General features: G+C 32.9%; 1 protein-coding gene across 2 annotated transcripts; it reads left to right on the forward strand.

The window, feature by feature from the left end:
* Positions 1 to 1,367: 1,367 nt before the first annotated feature.
* Positions 1,368 to 19,629, forward strand: LOC134709688 (uncharacterized). Of its 2 annotated transcripts, none has more exons than XM_063569836.1 (8): positions 1,368 to 1,509; positions 8,427 to 8,540; positions 10,730 to 10,897; positions 12,215 to 12,657; positions 14,598 to 14,766; positions 15,725 to 15,793; positions 17,838 to 17,954; positions 19,349 to 19,629. In XM_063569836.1, the coding sequence occupies exons 1-7, from the start codon at positions 1,455 to 1,457 to the stop codon at positions 17,882 to 17,884; spliced, it is 1,065 nt and encodes a 354-aa protein (XP_063425906.1). In that variant the 5' UTR covers positions 1,368 to 1,454; the 3' UTR covers positions 17,885 to 17,954; positions 19,349 to 19,629. The 2 variants fall into 2 exon arrangements, with proteins under 2 accessions (XP_063425906.1, XP_063425905.1); XM_063569835.1 differs by having other exon boundaries at positions 1,399 to 1,509; positions 8,424 to 8,540.
* The last annotated feature ends 4,428 nt before the right edge of the window (positions 19,630 to 24,057 follow it).

Below are 24,057 nucleotides of genomic sequence, written 5' to 3' on the forward strand. Positions count from 1 at the left end.
GAGAATATTTTACCACAAGTCATTATTAATGTATGAATCAAAACATGAACAGGAACCAAAATATTTATCTAACCTTTTTTTGGCCTACTAATAGTAAACAATCGTACAATACTCGGCTTTTCTCATCATATACTTTCATTGTACCCAAATCAAGTGAAATTAAAAAAAAATAATGAGTTTATCTGTATTCAAATACTCTTGCAAGTCATTATATTTTTCAAAGTGTGAAGTTGTTTAAGTTAAACATTATATGACTTTTGTCACTTTGTTTAAATAAAATAAACACGCAGCATTACTGAACTCCGAGGAAATTTTAAAAAATAAAGTCCCTAATCAAATGGCAAAAGCAAAAGCTCAAACACATCAAACAAATGGATACTAACAACTGTTATCCTTCTAATACAAAAAGTCAAATAACAAAAATACCGAACTTCGAGGAAAATTCTATACGGAACGTCGATACGCAAGTGGCAAACATCAAAAGCTCAAACACATCAAACACATCAAACACATCAAACGAATGGATAACAATTGTAATATTCCTGATTTGGTACAGATATTTTCTAATTTGGAAAATGGTAGATTCAACCTGAATAGGCTACATAAGCTACGTATTAACTCAGGTGCATCATTCACTTCTTGCAAGAATAAGTTGGTGATAAGTGGTGATGTGATGTTCTCCTTTTCTTCTTCTTTTATATTTCACTTATCAACGCTTTTTATAGTGAAAAATTTTTCACGATAACTGTGTGAGCAGGTGTTGATTTGCTGATAAAATAGATGTCAACAATTTAGAACCGGTTAAATAGAATATTTTGCAAACCTTAAGTAAAGACACATGTACAATATATCAAAAACAACCTCAAAACAACCTCTGAATCACAGACTCCTGACTCGAGACAGGCATATACAGAATCTTGCGGGGTTACTCATAAGGCGCCCTAATCCCTGACATATGATAAAGGTTAAGGGCACAACAAAAGATCAACCCTTACAAATCAGTTGAAACATGGTTGAAGTTCACAAAATATGAAGTTTTCTTGTTGATCAGTTGTTGTATAAAACTTTTTGTATGCATATTTCTGATAACGCAGCCACACGGTTTTACTCGGTTTTGAAATAAACTCTTTCAAAATTTGTATTCGTTCACATGTTTATTCATATTTGATTAACAATGCAATTAAAAAGAACAATTTTTGTTCTCGATACGTTGAAAATTCATCAAACATCCTAGCCTTTCGTGAATGTTTAAAACATAACTTTCCATTAAAGAGTCTTTTAATATTGTAGCTGTTGAAAGAGACAGCAGTCAAGTCGTTAGGTCAATTTAGTAGATCAACAGGTAAAGGCATGTTGGTCAAGACCTACTAAAGATAAGTGAATATATGTATACATGTAATTAAAGATAAGTGCATGATCAAACTTTTGACCACTGTAGAAGTGGAACTTTAAATATGACAGGTGGATTTTGGTTTTCATTAATGGGTTCCATTCTGCTATTTTTGCAAAGTGAGTAGGTCTTCTTTTTTTTAAAACAACCATCACATACTATGTATAAGGGATGACACAAACACATATCTCAGGACAATACTAAAAAATTCCAATTCGCAAAACGGCGTTAGCCATGCCGACCGAGTGAGACACTCAAATACTTGTTATTTCACTTTTAGTCTAAAGTTTCTGATAGATGATACATGGTGCAATGAACAGGTTATATTATACATGTATATACAAGCTTGAACAAACCTACCTGCTGATGTCAAGCTATATTAGCAACTAAATATCACTAAAGTACGAAACACTTGTTCAACTATCAATCCATCAATTGGAAACACAACTTTAAAATTTTGATGGATTCAGTCGAGGATTATGCCAGGCAATGGGCTAAGCGCGAGAAGGAAGACGTAGACACTCTATCCGAATGGATTAAGGCAGTGAGGTCGTTAATACAAATCAGAATTAAGAAACTGAATGGGTCCATCAATGCCCATGCTACGTCAATCTTCAAAGATCCAAATGTTGCTAAACACCTATCTGACCTCCTTGATGAATATGTTGTTGTCCCCGCAGACAAAGCCCCAAATAACATCGTTTTTATCTGTAAAAGTCATTACATTAATTGCTTGATAAACGAATTAGGTATAGACAATTCACTTGGAAACCCAACATATATCCACGACACTTACCAAAGAGGAAATCCTGGATAATCATAGGTCTGTTCTTTGTTCCTTTGGTATTTCAACCAAAGATGAAGAACTGGATCTTCCATCACTCTATTGGATACCTAAACTACATAAGTGTCCTTACAAACAACGGTATATTGCTGGGTCTTCCAAGTGCTCCACGAAATCCCTTTCTAAATTATTAACATCCATTTTATCAGCAATCAAAGACGGGCTTCAAAGTTATTGTGAAACTGCCTATTCTAGAGGTGGCGTGAATCAGATGTGGATACTTAAAAATTCCAAAGATCTTTTAGAGTACATACAATCTAACTCTCTTTCATCTTGTAACAGTATTAAAACATTTGACTTTTCTACTCTTTACACAAGTATTCCACATTCCAAACTAAAAGACAAATTAAAAGAGTTGCTATTACTTTGCTTCATAAAAAAGAATGGCCAACGTAGATACAAGTATCTTGTCTTAGGGAGGGATAAATCATACTTTGTAAAGAATCATTCTGATTCAAACAAAAAATTCTCTGAAACCGATATTATCAAGATGCTTGATTTTTGGATTGACAACATATTTGTTACGTTCGGAGGACGTGTTTTTCAACAGACTGTCGGCATCCCAATGGGAACAAACTGTGCCCCTCTACTTGCTGACTTGTTTCGTTATTATAATGAGGCTGACTTCATGCAGGAACTTCTTAGGAAGAAAGATAAGAAGTTAGCAAAATCCTTTAACTCTACTTTCCGCTATACAGATGACGTTCTTTCACTAAACAATTCAAAATTTGGTGACTATATGGATCGCATCTATCCAATCGAATTGGAGATAAAGGATACTACAGATACAGTTAAGTCGGCTTCATATCTTGACTTACATCTAGAAATTGACAATGAGGGTCGGTTGAAGACAAAATTGATGATTTCAGCTTTTCAATTGTGAATTTTCCATTTCTAAGTAGCAACATTCCAGCAGCACCTGCATACGGGGTATATATCTCCCAATTGATACGATATTCCCGTGCTTGCATTTCCTATCATGATTGTCTTGATAGAGGGTTACTGCTCACAAGGAAGCTATTAAACCAAGAGTTCCAAATGGTGAAGTTGAAATCATCCCTTCGTAAATTTTACGGACGCCATCACGAGTTGGTTGACCGTTATGGAATAACCGTTTCACAAATGATATCGGATATGTTCCTTACGTCGTAACTACAATCCCCGTCCCTTTCATAAATTTGACCTACCGAATTAGACTATTTACCGGATTTGTAATCACATAAGCAACACGACGGGTGCCGCATGTGGAGCAGGATCTACTTACCCTTCCGGAGCACCTGATATCACCCCTAGTTTTTGGTGGGGTTCGTGTTGTTTATTCTTTAGTTTTCTATGTTGTGTCATGTGTACTATTGTTTTTCTGTTTGTCTTTTTCATTTTTAGCCATGGCGTTGTCAGTTTGTTTTAGATTTACGAGTTTGACTGTCCCTTTGGTATCTTTCGTCCCTTTTTTCCCCTTCTCCTACTTATAATTGCATTCTTTTCAACAGAAAAAAAGGGTTATTGTAAAAAGTAAACAGTCATCTATGGACCCTCAAAGCTCATAAGTCAGACAAGTTAAGACTACAAGTAACAACTATCTTTTACCGCTTTTACATTGGCACCATAATTTTATGAGGTCTTACATTGATTGTGCTCTTTTTCATACTTAGGTCAAGTTATTCAAAGAGTTTCATATTGAATTTTATTTACCATTTACATAGCATAAGTGTTTTTTTATTTTGTTTTTTTTTGGTGTGTGTTCAAATACATATATTTTGTAAGTATACTAGTGAACCAAAGTAACGATACACAAGTTTGAACCCCAATTTATCATTAAATATAATAATTAGAGAAAACTGACGCTGATGAGTCTTATACCGGCGTCACGCATTAGCGTATAGCTCCGACATACATCGGGCATACTAAAAAATCATGTACACTTTCAATACGCTGGTAATTTTGGATGTATTCAACCTGTTACTCCTATCTGTATCGTGTACACAACGAGCGTTAAGCGTGATTAAAGCGTATTAGAAAGTACCTAAGCGCTTATTCAAGTAACGTATGTTGAATTAGTATGTCTAGCGCTAATTGCATGTAAGCTAAGGGTGACATTTATTATTTTCATAGCTTTTCTTTTGCGTTTGTACGTTTTGGTTGTGCACGATCGTTTTCGGTTTACCTTTTGTTTGCAAGTGAATAGCTAGACTTCTTAGATGCTGTATACAGTGATATCGAGGTCATTCCGATGTACCTACGGTGTTTGAAAGAAGCTCTAGATATAAAATATCGTTACTAGTCCAGTCAAACTAAGGTTTATCCTCAAACTAATTGCAACAGAAAATATTTTAGTTTTAATCTTTAGCATTAGGTCCCAAAAATATACAGAAAAAAGTCCCATAAAATCTTAATGAGGAAAATAAAAAATCTGCAATTTAAATTTCCTATGGAAATTAACATTGGAAAGGGAAGATAACTCCGCAAAAATTAGTCTATTTTTGTAAGTTTCTGGTTGATTTTCTTAAAATTCATATAAAACATTATACTTTGGTTGGGTTATAAGTTCGTATTGGACTATATGATATCATCTTCAGCTCATATAATGTACAAAACCGAAGTGTTATGGATAGTTTTATTTTTTTGGCGCATTTTTCATCAAAGAAATTGCACCTTTATCGCTTTGTAACAATTTGAAAATAAATCTAATAAATGGTCAACTAATGTATTATGAATCTAGGTTGCAGAGTTATGGAAACACCTTTAGAGTTATTTGCTATAATCTAAAGACGACTTAAATGTCACGAATTAATACATTCTCTTGAATAGAATCGGTAAATTTATTTTGTGTACATTTTTATTGATATTTCTGCTTTTTCCCCTTCAATGCAAATCTCCATAGGAATTTTCAAATCATGTTTGTTTAGTTTTTCTCAAGTTAGATTTTTTGGGTCTTTTTTCTGTGTTTATTTGGGGTATACTGCCAAAGATTAAAACTTCAAAATCTTCTGTTGCAATAACTTCAAGGTTAGGGTCAAATTTATGCTTGATTGACTTGACTATAGATGACTGCAGTACACCATATTCACAAGACAACTTAATCAATACATGGTCCTTGCCGCTGACGTATTATGCAAGAGTTCATTATAGAAATATTTAGAATAGATATAGGAAGATGTGGTGTGAGTGCCAATGAGACAACTCTCCATCCAAATAACAATTTAAAAATTAAACCATTATAGGTTAAAGTACGGCCTTAAGAAGTTAACTTTTAAAGTCGACATACTAATATTACCATTTACTCGTAAAAAACAAATTGGTAATGAGCATCGGTATAAAATTTGATTATTGTTTTGATTAGTGAGTAAAATAAACTTTTCGAAACTGCTACCTTTTTATTTAGTTTATCTTTTTATTATAATATTATAATGAAATGGCTATTATGATAGCGCATTTTTAATGACGTGACAATTGTAAAGCTCTTACCATTTCAAGAGATTAAAGGTATTAAAAGTAAACGTGTAACAGACTGTTATTTACCCTGACTATACGCGTATGGTGGGACACTATGAGTATATACCCACATGTTCATGACCATACGCGTATGGTCCAAATACTCATATGGGGCGAAACATATCCAATTTGATGATTTATAAAAAAAAAATACATTGCCTTGTTACGTATCTTTTGATGACTAGTATACTTTTAATGGATTCATAAAATTTAAAACTGCATATAAACCATGATGATTTGCGCTGCTTGTGTAATTCGTTTGATTTCTGCATTAATGTGAACAGTAAAACATCTTTATTGTTCACAATATTTAAAAGTGGCATTAGGTACGAGATATAAGAAATTTAGATATTATAAAGTAAAATCACAAAAATACTGAACTCAGAGGAAAATCAATTTAGAAAGTCCATAATCACATGGCAAAGTCAAAAAACAAAACGCATCAAAAACGAATGGACAAGAACTGTCATATTCCTGACTTGGTACAGGCATTTTCAAATGTAGAAAATGGTGGATTAAACCTGGTTCTATAGCGCTAATCTTCTCACTTTAATAACAGTCTCATCAAATTCCGCTACATTTACATGATGCGTTAAATAAACAGTCACAATTAATAAAATAGTCAAAATATGGGTACATCAGTCATCATCGTTTAACAACCTCAAAAGGAACAATTTGACAGGACACAAAAACATCTACTATCTACGAACACATGGATTGATTTGAGTGTCTGACGTCAGAAAAATTATATATGTCACATAAATTTGTCGTTCAATGTGCATACAATAGTTATCAAAAGTACCAGGATTATAAACAATTTTAAAACTTACATAGGCAATGAACGCATACAGGGTTAAAAATCAAAAGTATGTAAGAATAAATTACAGAAATAGACCGAGATTCAACTAGTCCAAAAGTTGTACATAGAATTTATGAGAATCCAAAACTTTTAAAAGGAACAATTAAACAGGACACAAAAACATCTATCTACGAACACATGGATGATTTGAGTGTCTAAAGTCAGAAAAATTATATACGTCACATAACTTTGTCGTTCAATGTGCATACAAACAATTTTAAAATTTACATAGGCAATGTACGCATACAGGGTTAAAAAATCATAAGTATGTAAGAATAAATTAGAGAAATAGAACGAGATACAAACTAGTCCAAAAGTTATAGTAGAATTTATGAGAATCCAAAACTCTTAAAAGGAACAATTTAACAGGACACAAAAACATCTGATATCTACGAACACATGGACAGACCTGAGTGTCTGACGTCAGAAAAATCACACACGTCATATAAATTCGTCGTTCAATGTGCATACAAACAATTTTAAAATTTACATAGGCAATGTACGCATACAGGGTTAAAAAATCATAAGTATGTAAGAATAAATTAAAGAAATAGAACGAGATACAAACTAGTCCAAAAGTTATAGTAGAATTTATGAGAATCCAAAACTCTTAAAAGGAACAATTTAACAGCACACAAAAACATCTGATATCTACGAACACATGGACCGACCTGAGTGTCTGACGTCACACACGTCACATAAATTTGTCGTTCAATGTGCATACAAACAATTTTTAAATTTTCATAGGCAATGTTCGCATACAGGGTTCAAAAATCAAAAGTATGTAAGAATAAATTACAGAAATATTTTTTTTTTTTTTTTCAACCATTATTGAAAGTGATATAGTGAAAAAATTAATTGCTTTTATCGGACAATTTGGTTCAATTTTGTCAAAGCCAAGAAACATTGCTTATGAACCTCACTGAATCCATGTGCATGCGACCTTCAACTTATCGCCTTAAGGATAATCGCTACTCTGTATGAAATAACAAAAACAAAAGACCGTAATAAACTGATAATATATATAGATAAAGGAATAAAAACATCAGTAACAATATAACGGTCTGTGTGTTTATTTTCAAGGTATGAGTCATTAGATATTTGGCGGGAAATAATACTCTCTAGACTTTTCATACATTTCACATAAACACCCTCTTTTTTAAAAATAATTATAAAAAAACAAGTTTTTAAAGCATTTTCATTTATAGGTTCTTGATCTGTGTGATATGATTATGAAAGGAAAGGAGGGGTTAGTAAAGATTTGTTTTTTAATGGCACTGAATGAAAAAAACCAGAGGATTCCTAGTATCTTGCAAAAATTCAAAGACATGAGGGGTGGAAATACCGTTATACGAAATTAGTTACGCATGGATTCTCTGTTTTATTAGGTGTTTTCCCCGTCGGTCTTAGTTTGATCTGTGTTTGTTCGACTTATTGTTATTAGTTATCAAAGGTACCAGGATTACTATTGTACGCCAGGCGCGCGTTTCGTCTACATAAGACTCATTAGTGACGCTTAAATCAAAATAGTTATGAAGCCAAACAAGTACAAAGTTAAAGAGCATGTTATGATCGTTCCTTTTTTCGAATTCAACACTTGGATAAAATTCAAACTGAGGAGTTCTTGCTTATGATTTTAATGTGTCGACATCTTAAAAAAAATCATTGAATATGTTCTGATTATCACTGCAATATTATTCACTGTATTCAGTCCAATTTGTGGCGCCGTTTTATTTATAGGCAGTCTTCTCATAGCTGTGTGGTTTGATAAAAAATATTTAATTACGTGTCTTTTATACATATAAATATTTTAATAAAATGTAATCGTTTTATATCAGTAGAGGTGAATGGAAATGGTTTGGATACTTTAGGAAAGGATTTTAAGATACAGTTTTATGATGCCGATGGTAATTACACTGATACTGGGTTTGTCGAATATTCAGACAACAATTCACGTAAGTTTTATTAAAAGAAAAATAGAGACTACATGTATGCATATATATACCCCATATCCTTTGATTTTTCCTAATATATATGATGAGAAGATAAGATATGGTATGAGTACAAATAAGACAACTCTCCATCCAAGGGATTATTTGTTACATAACAAAAACCGATTACAGGTCAAAGAGAGGTCTTCAACATGGAGCCTTTGCTGAAACCGAACAGCAAGCTATATAAAGCTCAAATAATATAATAATGTTATTATTTATATAATTTAAGAACAACAGCTTGTATTTTTTTAAATGCAATGAATGCTATGTTAATGCTCGTCGTGTATTCAATTTCTATAGGGAAAGGTTGAATATAAAGTATTTTACATGCATATATGATAATGAAAGTATACGTGCATTATTTTCTTATCAACATTCATACTTTGTATCAGCTAGTTGGAAAGAGTAACAGTTATGTTTTAAGCAGCTATTTGAAAGCTGTAATATATTAAAGAATCAACATTTGTAGGGCTATGCAAAGGACAAAATGTGCGACTAGTATCTGCAATTGACTTACTTTGAATTGGATTCGAACAATAATGAATTTCTTTGTAAGAAAAAAAGCTCCTGTCGATTATCAACCGCTTGCACATGTACTATCATGTTCTTTGATATCATATTGACTTAAGTATAATCAAACATCACGAACGATTTAGATTCATGCTTTGGGCTGCTTTCGATATTTTAAGTAACTCTTTGGCTGTTAAAATATATCTAAATCGAACATAGAAAATGTAACCTGATTATAGTTATCAAAGGTACCAAGATTATAATTTAGTACGCCAGACGCGCGTTTTGTCTACATAAGACTCATCAGTGACGCTCATATCAAAATATTTATAAAGCCAAACAAGTACAAAGTTGAAGAGCATTGATGATTCTTTATTCCAAAAGTTGTGCCAAAAACGGATAAGGTAATCTATGCCTGGGATAAAAAAAAATCCTTAGTTTTTGAAAAATTAAAATTTTTTAAAACAGGAAATTTATAAAAATGACCACATTATTGATATTCATGTCAACACCGAAGTGTTGACTACTGGGCTGGTGATACCCTCGGGGACGAAACGTCCACCAGCAGTGGCATCGACCCAGTGGTGTAAATAGTTATCAAAGGTACCAGGATTATAATTTAGTACGCCATACGCGAGTTTCGTCTACATAAGACTCATCAGTGACGCTCATATAAAATAAAAATATTTATAAGGCCAAACAAGTACAAAGTTGAAGAGCATTGAGGATTCAATATTCCAAAATACGGCTAAAGTAATCTATGCCTGGGATAAGAAAATCCTTAGTTTTTCGAAAAATATATTTTTTTGTAAACAGGAAATTTATACAAATGACCACATTATTGACATTCATGTCAACACCGAAGTGTTGACAACTGGGCTGGTGAAACCCTCGGGCACGAAACATCCACCAGCAGTGGTATCAACCCAGTGGTGTAAATAGTTTATATACGATGATGACTGATGTACCCTTATTTCGACTATTTTTTTAATTGTGACTATTTATTTAACGCATCATGTAAATATAACGGAATTTGATGATACTGTTATTAAAGTGAGAGGGTTAGCGCTTTAGAACCAGGTTTAATCCACCATTTTCTACATTTGAAAATGCCTATACCAAGTCGGGAATATGACAGTTCTTGTCCATTCGTTTTTGATGCGTTTTGTTATCTTATTTTGCCATGTGATTATGGACTTTCCGAATTGATGTTCCTCTGAGTTCAGTATTTTTGTGATTTTACTTTTTATCAAGTACCAGGTTTATAATTTAGTACGCCATACGCGCGTTTCGTCTACATGAGACTCATCAGTGACGCTCATATCAAAATATTAATAAAGTCAAACAAGTAAAAAGTTGAAGAGCATTGAGGATTCAAAATTCCAAAAAAGTTTTGCCAAATACGTCTAATAATGTTCTGAAACTTACAAAAAAATGATTCACACTTAAATGAAAAAATCAAAATAAAGTCTAAATAATAACAAATAAGAAAGATGAACTAACTGCAAACTTGCAATAAGACAGTATCTTAATACATGTAGTTAACTTATTGATTAGGATAAACAATCAAATCTTTGCATTCATTGAACTGATCGCACATTTGTTTTTTTATTAACAACACCCTAACTTTTAACTACCAGAGAGGAACAGAAGAGCAAGTTTAAGGCCAGGAAACGCCACTTCAACTAATAGTTGCGATCATGTGCGAGGAGTTCCGAGGGAATTGAGAAGCTCGTCGGTTATGAAGCCGCACGGAATAGCGATATTTTACCAGAAATATACAGAAGCATATGGCATACCAATTTTATGTGAGTCTACTGATACTGACTCAGTAATCATTTCTATGTAGAGCGCTAAGTATATTTACATTATTCAATATAGCATGCACAATTTCATTTGATATATTATTAGTTTAGGAAAAGTTATTTGAATTCATTGTTTAAAACGCTGATTCACTAAAAAAGATTTGTTTTTATTTGCTTCTAATTTTACAAATACAAATAACCCTTGTCATGCGGGGGTCGTAATTTTACGGCACTACCAAGACCACCGTTATTTGGTATCAATGGCGCTCTGTACATTTTGAGGTCGTCATAATGCCATTTAATTCGTAGTATATGCATGTTTCCTCAATCTGACACTATTGATTGTTATGTTTTTCACTTTTAATATTTATTTTGAGCTCAAATACGAACTTCAAATAATGAAATCGGACAAAATTGGTTTTCTTGGAGGGGTGGGCTTACCTTCGAGGTCTGAAACACGAAATTATGAGGACTGAAACCTTGACAAATACTGTTACTAAAGGCATATAGCAACTGATCGTGTGTATTATCAAAATACGCCATAGGAACGACTACAAACGGTTGCAAGTCCAGGTCAAGTGCAAAATAGGAAAAAAATGATTTTTTTTTAATTTCATTGCAAATGACCGTCTTTAGATTGATAAACCCAGACCATGTTCACTCCGACATAACAACTGTTGTGATTCATATGTTTATTGGGGTCCACTCTAAGGTAAACTACACTTTGATGCATCTATAAGCATCTCTCGGACTTTCATGTTGAGAAAAAAAACGTCAAAATTGGTACAGATATCGTCTTATTATATTTGTTTTGTTAATGTCGTAGAATCAGATGAGTCCTTTAGTTATAAGTTTTTGCATTAAATATACTTAATTTTTTTTAAGGTAGCATCTAAAATGAGACTCTCAAACCATCATTGTTCTTTGTACTTGGCACTATGGTATTTTATCATTTACAGATGCAGTTGCATTGACAATGTACTACGTAAATGTTTTTGTATTTTTTTTTTTCAAATATTGAATGATTTTTCAATGTAGCTCCTGCTTTAAGTTAAGCTGATCACCGATTTTTTGTATTTTTTTGTATTTTTTTTTCTGGGCAAAAGAGAACACACAAAAAAAATTACACTTATCAATGATTAAATCGGAGAGTATTTTGACGTCTTGTAACATTAAGGTGAATTTTCACCAACATTGGTCTTAAGAAAAGAAATTATGTATAAAAGAAAGAAGATGTGGTGTGCTTACCAATGAGACAACACTCCACAAGAGATCAAAATGACACAGCAATTAACAATGTATCAATTAAATATGTTGCAGCATCCTGGAATGTAAATGATGATGCCTTGAAGAGAGCTTGTTATATAACACGGTTTATCTTTGCTGATAATTATGCCGTGCGAAACTCCTTTTACCAGAGATCTGGACGTTCAGCTGTAATAGGAGTACATGAAGGTACAACTAGTATACCGGAATACAGTCATAGGGATCCCTCTTTCTCGGACAATAGAGCACACGGGCCTGGGGCTACTGATTCTGCACCAGTTTCTACAGGTGGTGAAGAAAATTTGTTGTGTTTGCAAAATGACCGTTATCATAGTGGAGATATATATTTACATGAATTTGCTTTTGGTGTGGCAAATCTTGGTGCTAGATATGGTATAAGTGGTTGGTTTCAAAGATTAGAAAATCAGTATAAAATAGCAAAACAACAGGGTCTTTTGGATAATAATAATGCTATTACTAATGGTGTTAAATTTTTCGTAAGTATTGTTTTAGCTATATATCCAAACTTGTCCCTCAACCGGTACGATTTAAAGCTTGTCTTAGCCTATTGCTGAAGACAATTACTAACTTCTAGCTACCAATCGAGTTTTCTATGTCCGTATCTTGTTGTCTCTTTGGGCGTTTTCCCCTCAAAACTTTTCATTGAGAAAGATTCTCTATCCATCAATAACCCCTCCGTTCAACAGAATTTACGGTCGTTTTTCAGATTTCAGAGAGAGAAAACTTTAGTCAGAATACAGAGTATCTTATGGGTTAATTAAGTAATGTTTGATCAATATGTTTGAGAGATTAAAATACACTTATGTTCATCAATGTCACACTAAATACGCATCAATTTTTAACTGAATACAAATCAATGCTAGAAAATTACCAATCAGTCTAGTTGAACAAATAAGGGTAAATGATCGATAATCGGTCTATATCCTAAGAATATAAATTACATTGATGCAGTTTACCAGGCATTAACATTTAATTTAAAGAACGTTTTAAGATTTTTATTAATCATTAAATTTTAGAAGATATTTATACACCTATTCCATACAATTATTTTTCTTCAACCATATATATGAAGGCCGTACTTTAACCTATAATGGTTGTTATTTGGATGGAGAGTTGTTTCATTGGCACTCACACCACATCTTCCTATATTTATATGTAGGACTCAAATCTATGGTGGGTTCCAAATCCATGGCAGATTCCTAGTCTATGGTAAATATGACGTCATGCCATCCCTAATCTATGGCAAATTATGTTATTTCCTAATCTATGGCAAGTTTTGTTATTTCCTTATCCTTGGCGGATTTTTGTTGTGTCCAAATCTATGACAAATGCTGTGCAAATGGAAAGCACTGCAGTACATGTACGACAAATTACTTGTCTTAAACAAGTGAAACTATACGACAACGGGATCATGTCTTTAAACATTTGTGAAATAAACATTGATTTCCATGATGGTCAACCAAACAATTTCGTAAATTATGAATTAAAACCTGAAAGATAGAAATGATGCGCCACGTTAAAATTAAAAAAAATCTGTGCATGGTACCTGTTTACAGGGGCGGATCCAGCCATTTAAAAAAGGGGGTGTTCCAACCTCATTCCCCATTCAAATATATTGATCGTCCAAATTAAGGGGGGTTCCAACCCCGGCCCCCCATCTGGATCCGCCACTGTGTGTATCCCATTATTTAAACCAGCTAGTAAGTCCTTTAATAAAAATAAGAAGGCAAGTTTTTATCAAAAAGAAAAAGAAAATTGAACAGTTTAAATTTTCACATAATGTTATTTCATCGTTAATACTATTTGTTTTTATCTTTTTGTGACAATTTAAATCAAAAAGGTATCTGGTAATTTGATCTTTCACTTTATCAACTTTTCCAGCTTTAAACTTTTTATTATTACTCCTTTTTCTTAAATATCCGGTACTGAAAACAGCCGCAGTGTCATTATTCATCGCTAGCTTTCGGCAGGTACAGCACATTTGCCTCTCTTTCGGATAAAGATGACCATTATAAACCATCCTTAAATTCTTTTCGAAAGAAATACCTTCATTTGGAATTGTGTTCAAATCAATGGTTAGCGGCTACGATGTAATACGGCGTTATTTAATTGTGACGTTATGAAAAATATCTGTCATAGATTTGAGTTGTTTGGCTTCTGTAACGTCACATTTGCCATAGATTAGGAATCTGCCATAGATTAGGAATCTGCCATAGATTTGGAACCCGACATAGATTTGAGTCCTACATATATAAGAGCATCATCTTGTTCATTGACAAACATATTCATGTAAGAGATAGCGGGCAGCCAAATAAGCTATACTTTCTTATAAATAATTTTTAAACTGTCATATGATATACGACATACATATTCTTCTTGTATTTTTCTCTATACACATGTTATTCTAATTAACCAGGCTGCAGGCGTGCAAAGCTACTTTAATATTATTGACTTCGGTGCAACATCAAATGGGACGATAAGCTCAAAAGACAAGCTACGAACATATGATCCTGCACTCTATCAGCTGATTGAAGAAGTATGGCCCTGTCATAATATTTACCTCAAAAGATGTGTAGCAAGTAGAGGTAATTTATGATATCTGCCTTACAGAAGATTTTTTATTATTCGTTTCCAAAATGTCAACACTTATCCAATGCCTCTGGATAGCGTTTACACATTTGATATTATCTGTCATATTAGTATTATATATATGAAACACAAAATGTGCTTAGAAATTCGATTCATAATAATATCAAATGCATCGTTTTGAAGCTAGAAAATGCATTTAATTATGCGATAACCCTTTAATCATGAACATGTTTTACTTTCTCATGTCGATAAAAAAAAAAGGGTAATAGACTATTTGTGTAAATACTTTAATTGTATTTTTTTTATTTCTAATATTAAGAAAGTTTTTGGGTCCCCAATGCACCGCAACTTCGAAATTCTCAATCCGAAATTTTTATCCTAGACTCTCTGATTTAAAATATATATGCGGGATTTTCTGTTTTTCAATAACATATATACGTTAGTCGTAGAGAACCCAAACATTACATGAATGTCCTAGATAAGACTATTCATAAGAACTTAAAATAGTAGCATGCATATAATCGTATTACATATATATTTCATTCGAATCCATATTTTTGGTTGTCTAATAATAAACATTACGAGGCATTCCTAAATTAGAGATTTTATTTCTTGAGTTCAATATTTATGACTGCACGTTCAGTGCTTTACATGACAACGCCACGAAAATGTATTGGAAAACCATCGAACAGGTTGCTAAACTCTGTATATAGTAAAACTTGTAATTATTAATTCAATACTTGTTTTTTTTAATTGTATAGGGCTGTAAAAGCGTCGATCATTCGCAAATGTTTAAAAGTAAGAAGCGCGTTGTTGCTTCATACCAAAAAATGTGCCTCGGTCAAATATTTAGCACCACAAAATGAAAAAAAAGGCATTCTATTCACTTCAGTAATGCAAATCACTATATGAAGTATTTATTTTAACTTAAACTATTTACATCTCTTTTTGCAGCACAAGAACAACAGCAGAATTTACGTACAAACTGTCAGGGTTCCACTGGCAACGGAGACGGCGGAGGAAGTAAGTTCAAATTTGAAGATTTTGAATCACTTGTTATGAGGAGCGAAACCACATATTGTTTCTAAGCTAACGAAAGCGCAGACCGCACAAAATTGCAAGCTACTGTACACTATAGAAACTTACCCTTATCGATTTACATAATTTCAAAAGACCAATAATGAAAATTATGTCCATATGTATTTAAATATTTAGAAGCTTCAAACCGTATAGTTTTCCTTGTTTGAAGTAATCGGTACCTCGATCTTTGTTTCTAATACTAGATGGTAGCATTATATCTCCGACTTTAATATACGCTGATGTCTAACATTCCTAAATTATTCGCGGAACATATCATTTTCCAAAATAGCATTGCAAATTGGTAAGACACGTGCAATAAATGCAAACAGCAATAAATGCAAACACATAAACAACTGAATTCTTATCTGTGAATATAAAATTTTACAACCCTTCTCGGCTTCATCTACGTGTAGTACCACTGTCAGATTTCGCTAAGATACGGTGTAACTATATATTAAATTATATAATATCGAGATGAACATTTTCACCTCTCTGCTGCACATGTCTTATTAACTAAAAGTGGCATGATAGCATGATATCATAAAGGTACAATCAGGCATGTATAGTTGGATTTAAAATTTTACATTTAAGGAGGCTCGCGGGTATAAGTTTTTCCGAAAAAAAATTAAACATTTAATTTTCATTACAAATTCTATAACTTACCTTTAGTAGTTGTTACGTTATCATATGGCACAAAAATCATTCCAAAAATCAATTCTTGTTGGCCCCCACCTGACTTTTTAAATGTAGATATCATTGAAAAAGCTCGAAATTATCTCCCTTTTGTGCAAAAAATGCTATTTTTTTGCATTAAAATTGAAATATCTTTTTTTACTCATTGTTGTTTTCAAATAAGCTATACATAAACTAAATAATTGTAAAATTTAAGCGATTTCTGTAATTAGGTTCTTTTTTTATTTCGATATTACCTCTTTTTCTCCTAATAGTTCAACAGAAAAAAAGGATATTTACAAAAATGTATGTTTCTTTCGAAGGCATATTGTGAGCGTAAATGATCGGTGACCCCTCTTTTTTATTTCATTTTTTTTTATTAAGTATAAGATAAAGTTCATTTATAGAAAAAATTAGCGAAATCTTATATTAAATAAAAAAAATGATTTAGACCCGCGAGCCCCCTTAAACAAAGTAGAAACTATTATGTACACAATATTTATTTACACTATATATGTGGTTTTCGGCTTCATTGTGACCAATGCTTATGTTCCAAATATATATTTATATGCCGCTATTATTGTTGTTGTTACCAATTATGTAAATCAATTGTATCTGATTTTATGCCCTTTATGGGCCGTGTAATTTGGGAAATAAAAATATTCTATTCTATTCTATACTATGTACACTGTGGCCTGAGCATCTTTACAAGGCAAAATGGGTCATGGTATTCTGTTGAAAGATACATGTAATGATGATTTTCTTCATTTCTTATGATATTTTAAAAGAATTATGATTTATACACGAAATTTACAGAATTGGGTAAAAATATAATAACGTGCTACGTCTTTACTATATTTTTAATATGTTCCACCCTTTTCAGAATTTACTTAGGAATTATGAATACTACTTTTGATTAATTCATTGGTGTGTAAAATTGTTGAACGAAGTACATTTTTTTATAAAGCTCGGAAAAGTTTCATTCTAAAAATATGCATACGATCAACCCCATGAAATTACTAAAAGAAGCATTAAATACTTATAATTACATTTTTTCGCTAGACAATGGAAAATCGATTTTAATAGTTTAAATTCTTTGTGTGCATTTTTCTTTTGAGATAGAACGTGTCATAATGAATTCAAACCTTCAATGGGCTACGAAGGTGAAATCTCGTATGACGAACAAGCGTTGTTATCCAATCAAAACAGCGGATTCTTCTGAAACATACATGTTATGTTATTATAAGTTACATTACACGCGTCTTGTGTACCTAATTGATGAGGGTTTTGTTTACAAAAGCCATTTTACTTCTAGGTTGTAAGGACAATCATCCAAACTGTCATTATTGGGCTATTTCTTGAGAATGTTCAAAGAATTCAGAATATATGCGTGTAACTTGCAAACACAGCTGTAATACATGCAGCGGACAAGGTACTCTATTCGTCAACATATTTCTTTTGAAATGTACATTATGTGACAAATTTTATAACTTATGTATTAATGTCTCAATCGTTTTTAAGGAAGTTCTCTTCTCAGTTTGAAAATAAATTACTTTCCTTTGACACTAGAAAGATTGATAGGGAATTAAATGAGGAATCACAAAAGCAAATAAAATATAGGGGTGAATGTGCTTGTTTTCGAGATATTGTACATTGGAATTTTGGCGGGAACATGTGGTCTCTTGCTTTTTCATAGTTTTATCATTGACCAGTTTAAGCCCTCAAAAACTATTAATAAATAAATAAGGTTTTATGAGACTTTTACAAATGGCTTATAATTATACATGTAAAAGATTTATAAAAAGAAAAATGGGGGTCCATGTGCCATTTTTTTAAGGCATTCAAATGAATAAAACTAGAGGTTATCGAAAACCTGACAATAATTCCAAAACATGACAAGCAAACATCCTTAATGTGCTATTGTATCCGTGTGGATTGTAAAGAAATGATCAAACAAAATGTTTTATACATAACAAAACCCGTAAAAAATGTAACATGTATCAAATAAGGAGATGTGGAATGATTGGCTATGAGAAATCTACCCATCATAGTCAGCATGACGTGAATGTATGCAACTTAAGTTCATTGTGTAAATTTGACAACTGCTGACGGAGGACATGTTTTAAACTTTAGCTTTCGACAAACTTGAGATCTATTTGTTCAAGCTAAGATACGACTGCTACTATGCCAGACCCTTTAACCCTCTTTACAATATGACCATCTGGTATGATTGCCAATCACACCCATCATAACCAAATAACGTTGAGATTAACAACTATCGGTCACTGATCGGCCTTCAACAATAAGAAAATCCCATACTGCGTTATAAGTTATACAAGACCCCGACAAATGTATAATAATGCAAGCAGGAAAACTAACGACCAGATTTAAGTACGTAGCAATAAACGAAACAATATATGATAAAAAGCAACCACTGAATTACAGGCTTATGTCTTGGGACATTCAAAATTTTACAGGCACAAATCCTTTCTCAAAAACTGGGACAGTGGCACCATTTTGAGAGAAAACAAAAACTCAGAGCTATCTTTATATCAACATTATTTTACAAATGCAGGGACAAAAATTGATTCATGGTCGGAAGATTTATCATATTATGGTATATTTGATTAATTTTTATGTACTGTATATAGTATTTGTTGTTGTAGAATATTCGAGACTCACTGTTTGCAGAGAGTTTTCTTTACAATTTCGTATCTATATTTAATGTGTCTAACCGTCTAGCCTTGTAATCAGAAGAAAGTCCTCCCAAAATTGTAATTTATAAGCTATTACTTTTCTCACTCTGCTTTATTGCTTTAATTTCAGGTGGCACTTTATGCACTGATAGCAATCAGGGTTGTCACGATTGGGCTGCAAATGGAGAATGTTATAAAACCCCAGTTTATATGAAAGCATATTGCATAAAGAGCTGCAACCTTTGTTAAGTGCAGCATAAATATAATAAACTATGAATGTTTTGCATGGTAACACTATCTTTATTTTTCTGAGTAAACTAAGTTGAACATATTCTAGCCAGTCGCATCGTCTTGAACATGAGTATATGGTTTGTCATAACAGTGTCTTTTGATTTTTTCTCAAATCCATGTGGCTCACCAAATATGACATAAACATTGAAAGTTGTTTAACTGTACGTTGTATGTATATTAAACTAAAGTACAAAAAAGGAAAGAAATTTGAGTTATTCATTTGAATAGTTGCAAATAAAACTTAATCCTTCAAATAAACTCATCATATATATCAGGACTAAATTTAGTATATACGCGAGACGCGAGTTTCTTCTACAAAAGACTCATCAGTGACGCTCGAATCCAAAAAAGTTAAAAAGGTCAAATAAAGTACGAAGTTGAAGAGCATTGAGGACAAAAATTCCTTAAGGTTTTGCCAAATACAGGCAAGGTTATCTATGCCTGAGGTAGAAAATCCTTAGTATTTCAAACAATTCAAAAATTTGTAAACAGTAAATTTATAAATATAATTAGTTATCAAAGGTACCAGGATTATAATTTAGTACGCCAGTAACCATATCAATGACAATTCATGTCAGCACAACAAGTGCTGACTACTGGGCTTGTGATACCCCCGAGGAAATAAATCTTCACCAGTGGCATAGATCAAGCTGGAATATATAGTCAATTACATTATCAGTCATCCAGACTTGTATTTTTCTCTCACACCGACCATTGTCCTCCTTTTTCCTCACTGATGCATGCTTTCTTTTTGTTGGGGTTTTCTCTCTTACAAAATTATCACATTATCGCACACAAGTGATGCATGCTCTAACGTCGGATTAAAAACCGAATAGTAAGACTGACGTATTTTCTATCCAGTTTTGTGAATACCTAATTGACCAGCTCACTTTGTGTTATGACAGTATTGTTAAACCTGTCTCAGACATGTCTTATGATGTAAAATAAAGCTGTCTAAGGACAGTCCTAACTACGATGGTCCTTACTCATTTTTTATATTGAAAAAATATGCAGAGATTTCTATGACATATATTTTATTGTATTTAAGTATCTATATGTAAAGAATAAAGGCAACAGTAGTATACCGCTATTCAAAACTCATAAATCGAGAAAAAAAATAAAACTGAGAGAAACGCATTAAATATAAGAGGAGGGATGATGACTCTACTCTTGTATGAAAAACATTCAACGCAAAGTAATAATTAAAAGATTTAAAGTAAAAGTAATATCTACGTTATTAAATATGATAAAAGATATAAATGAATTTAATACGAAAACAAAAGTAAATAGTCACAAAACATTGTTATATTCGACATCCATGCTGCAATTTTAGTACATGAACTAGTTTTGTCCTTAGGTCCTCCCGATTTCATTACACATATCGAATCAGGATCTGTTAAAAAAGAAGTTATGTTTTCCTATATTAAAATTAATGTTGCACTGTTTTGGTTATTCGCAAAGTGTTGCTTATGATGTTAGTATTTTTAGGCGTAAAATTTAATGTAATACATTAGACAACTTCCAAGTTCAATGCAAATCCGTCAAAACCTTGTTTTTAGTGAACACCATTCGTGCGTTTAGGGGCGTCGTCACTTCCGTTTCTTTTTTGAGCGATTAGTGGAAAAAAGGATGTTGCTATATTGCACGAATTAACCGGCAAATTAAACTCTTATAATTGATATTCAGGACCGCTATGATAAGGATATTGTGATTAAGTACCTACAGAACAAATATTATTTCTAGTTTATCCTGCACAATGACGATCAATCAGACGACTGATGAGCGTTAATAGTACAGTACTACAGGCGATCCCCTCTATCTGGTAATAACATTAACGGAACCAATTTTCCTGCACCAGATGCGCATTTCGACAATACATGTCTCTTCAGTGATGCTCGTGGCCAAAATATTTGAAATCCAAAGCTTACATTCAAGATGAAGAGTTCTTATCCAAAAGGTCCAAAAAGTATAGCCAATTCCGTTAAAGGAATCGGAACTTTGCATGAGGGAGATACATTCCTTAATTTATAATAATTTCTAACATTTTCCTGCAGCAAATTTTAATAACACAAAAAAATCCGTATTTTCATGCCAGTACAGAAATACTGGCTACTGGGCTGGTGATACCCTCGGGGACTAACAGTCCACCAGCAGAGGTAAATGACGTCATAAAGACGCGCATTATTGACAATTTTTTTCCGGAAACGTACAAACTATTTATTGATAAATATTTTTTTTGTTAATCTAATTCTAAAACAGTATGCTAGTTTAATATTGTATTAGTTTTTTTGGTATTGAGTTTCTGCCATACTTGTTGTTTAAATCACAGGTATTTGGGGCATGGATTCCCCTGTTTTTACCTCACAAAAAAAAAAATATTTGGTGTTTTTTTATTTTTTATTAACAATTTGCAACTATACATATATCAAGTCTCAACAATACATTACTAGTCTATTGCACTACCTTTTTACTATCCATACGAGCCCTAAGTGAAAAAAGAAGAAGGTAATTACCTTCGATGAATGACCTACTCTCACTTTGGAGGATAAGGTCAGGAAATCGATAAAAACTCACTTACTTTTCATAAAAAGTGCATCTTAGATTCCTGAGATATTTTTCTCAACGTTTGAATAAGTCAAATGGTGATCAGCGGCGGTTTTCTGTCAAGTTTTATTAACCGGATTTTTGTGACAAAAATGTCGGTTATTGATTTAGGGATGCTCGGCGGGCGGGCGGCAATCAAATGTTGTCCGTGCATTAACTCATGAACCGTTCAACCAAAGCTTTTAAAATTTTAATATGTTGTTACTGACAACTAAATGAAGGTCAAGTTCAATAATGGCGATTTTGACTTATACCGTTCAGGAGTTATGGGTCTTGAAAGATTGAAAAATGGCGTTTCCACTCATGTCCGTGCATTTACGCATGAACTGTTCTACCAAAGCTTCCAAAATTTTAACATGTTGTTACTGGTGACAAAATGGAGGTGAAGTTCAATAATGACAATTTTGACTTTTACCGTTCAGGAGTTATGGTTCTTGAAAGATGGAAAAATGGCGTTTCCATTCATGTTGTTGAAATTTCTCATGAACCATTCATCCTAAGCTTTTCAAATTTTAATATGTTGATACTAATGACAATATGGAGGCCAAATATGATATTGACGATTTTCACTTTCACCAATCATCAGTAATGGTTCTTGTGATATTGCCAGGACACAAATAAATGCTAATAAATCCGGTTTGCTGTAATTGTGACAGCCTCTTGTTTATTTTGTTCTGCAATTGTCGTCCGTTTGAACGGATAAAATGTCCGTTGAACGTCCGTCAGGCGTCCGTTTTGTACGGTACTTGTCGGTTTCTTTTCCGTTTTTTATCCGTTACGTGTCCGTTATACATCTGTTGGAGGTCTGAAAGTTAAATTCACCAACCGACTTCTATCGGTCGTTAAACGGATAAAACGGATGTTGAACGAATGAAAAACGGACTTCTACCGATCATTCAACGTATTAAACGAATGATGAACGGATCTGAAACGGATAAATGCCAATTGAAAATTTCGCGTCAGAAAATGCAATTATTGGTATGTAAGATTGCTTAAGGTTCATGAATTCTTATTATTGATAATCGATCTTAGAGTAAAGGCACGTCTTCACTATCAAGCAGCTCTTATTCAGGCCAGATACTGCCCTTTGGCGGCATTTTAAAGAACAACCCAAAACCAGTTACACAGTAACAATTTTTATGCGATTTACATGTATTAGTATTGTCGCCTTTAATTTTTCCGTATATCTTGTTAATCTGTTTTATCCAGTACGATTCCGTTAGTTGTCCGTTTTATGCGGTACTCGTCCGTTGGATGTACGTTCGACATTCGTTCTGTCCGGTATGTTTCCGTTTCTCGTACGTTGCATATCCGGTGTGTGTCCGTTATGTATTCGTTCCACGTCCGTTTTATCCGGTCAGTACATCAACGGACTCAAAACGGATAACAGTTTTGTCAACAGACAGCTTTTATTTTCATCCGTTAGCCGTACGTTAGTGCTATCCGGTAAGATGTGACCGAGGCTATCTTAAGACACCTATTCGTATATCCTAATTTTAGGACCCAATTTAGGATATATATCTTATTTTAGGACACTTTCCTTAACTTGACTTAAGACTAATACGTGTCCTAAGACCATTCTTATACATGTCCTTGTCCTAGGACAGCTTCTTTGACACGGCCCAGTAGTGTTACACAATTCTTTACATTTTGTATAAGTTTCCTTTCTTGTACCATTAAAAAATACGTTTTTAACGATTTCCGTAACACCTTTACGTATTTATTTTTTCCTCACCTAGTGCAAGTGAAGTGCATGCGAATAATGAATAATATTTCAGTATAAAAATATTTTATAAACCTCTTTAGTAGGGAAAAGTTATCTTAATCGATAATATAGTAAAGAAAAATGAAGAAAAAAATAATCTTGGTTAATTATGTTTTTTTAAAATACTTTAGTGATCTCTGTGTTTTTTCGAGTATGTATGTAGACATGAAACACTATAA

This window comes from Mytilus trossulus, chromosome 3 (genome assembly GCF_036588685.1).
Source record: "Mytilus trossulus isolate FHL-02 chromosome 3, PNRI_Mtr1.1.1.hap1, whole genome shotgun sequence".
Classification (NCBI taxonomy): Eukaryota; Metazoa; Mollusca; class Bivalvia; order Mytilida; family Mytilidae; genus Mytilus; species Mytilus trossulus.

What these genes read in the sequence shown, in the direction of transcription:
- LOC134709688 (XM_063569835.1), top strand. Translation starts at nt 1,455, where the DNA reads ATGACAGGTGGATTTTGGTTTTCATTAATGGGTTCCATTCTGCTATTT. An exon ending in CATTCTGCTATTTTTGCAAA is followed by an intron (nt 1,510 to 8,423) that starts GTGAGTAGGTCT and finishes GTTTTATATCAG; the next exon opens with TAGAGGTGAATGGAAATGGT. An exon ending in ATATGGCATACCAATTTTAT is followed by an intron (nt 10,898 to 12,214) that starts GTGAGTCTACTG and finishes AATATGTTGCAG; the next exon opens with CATCCTGGAATGTAAATGAT.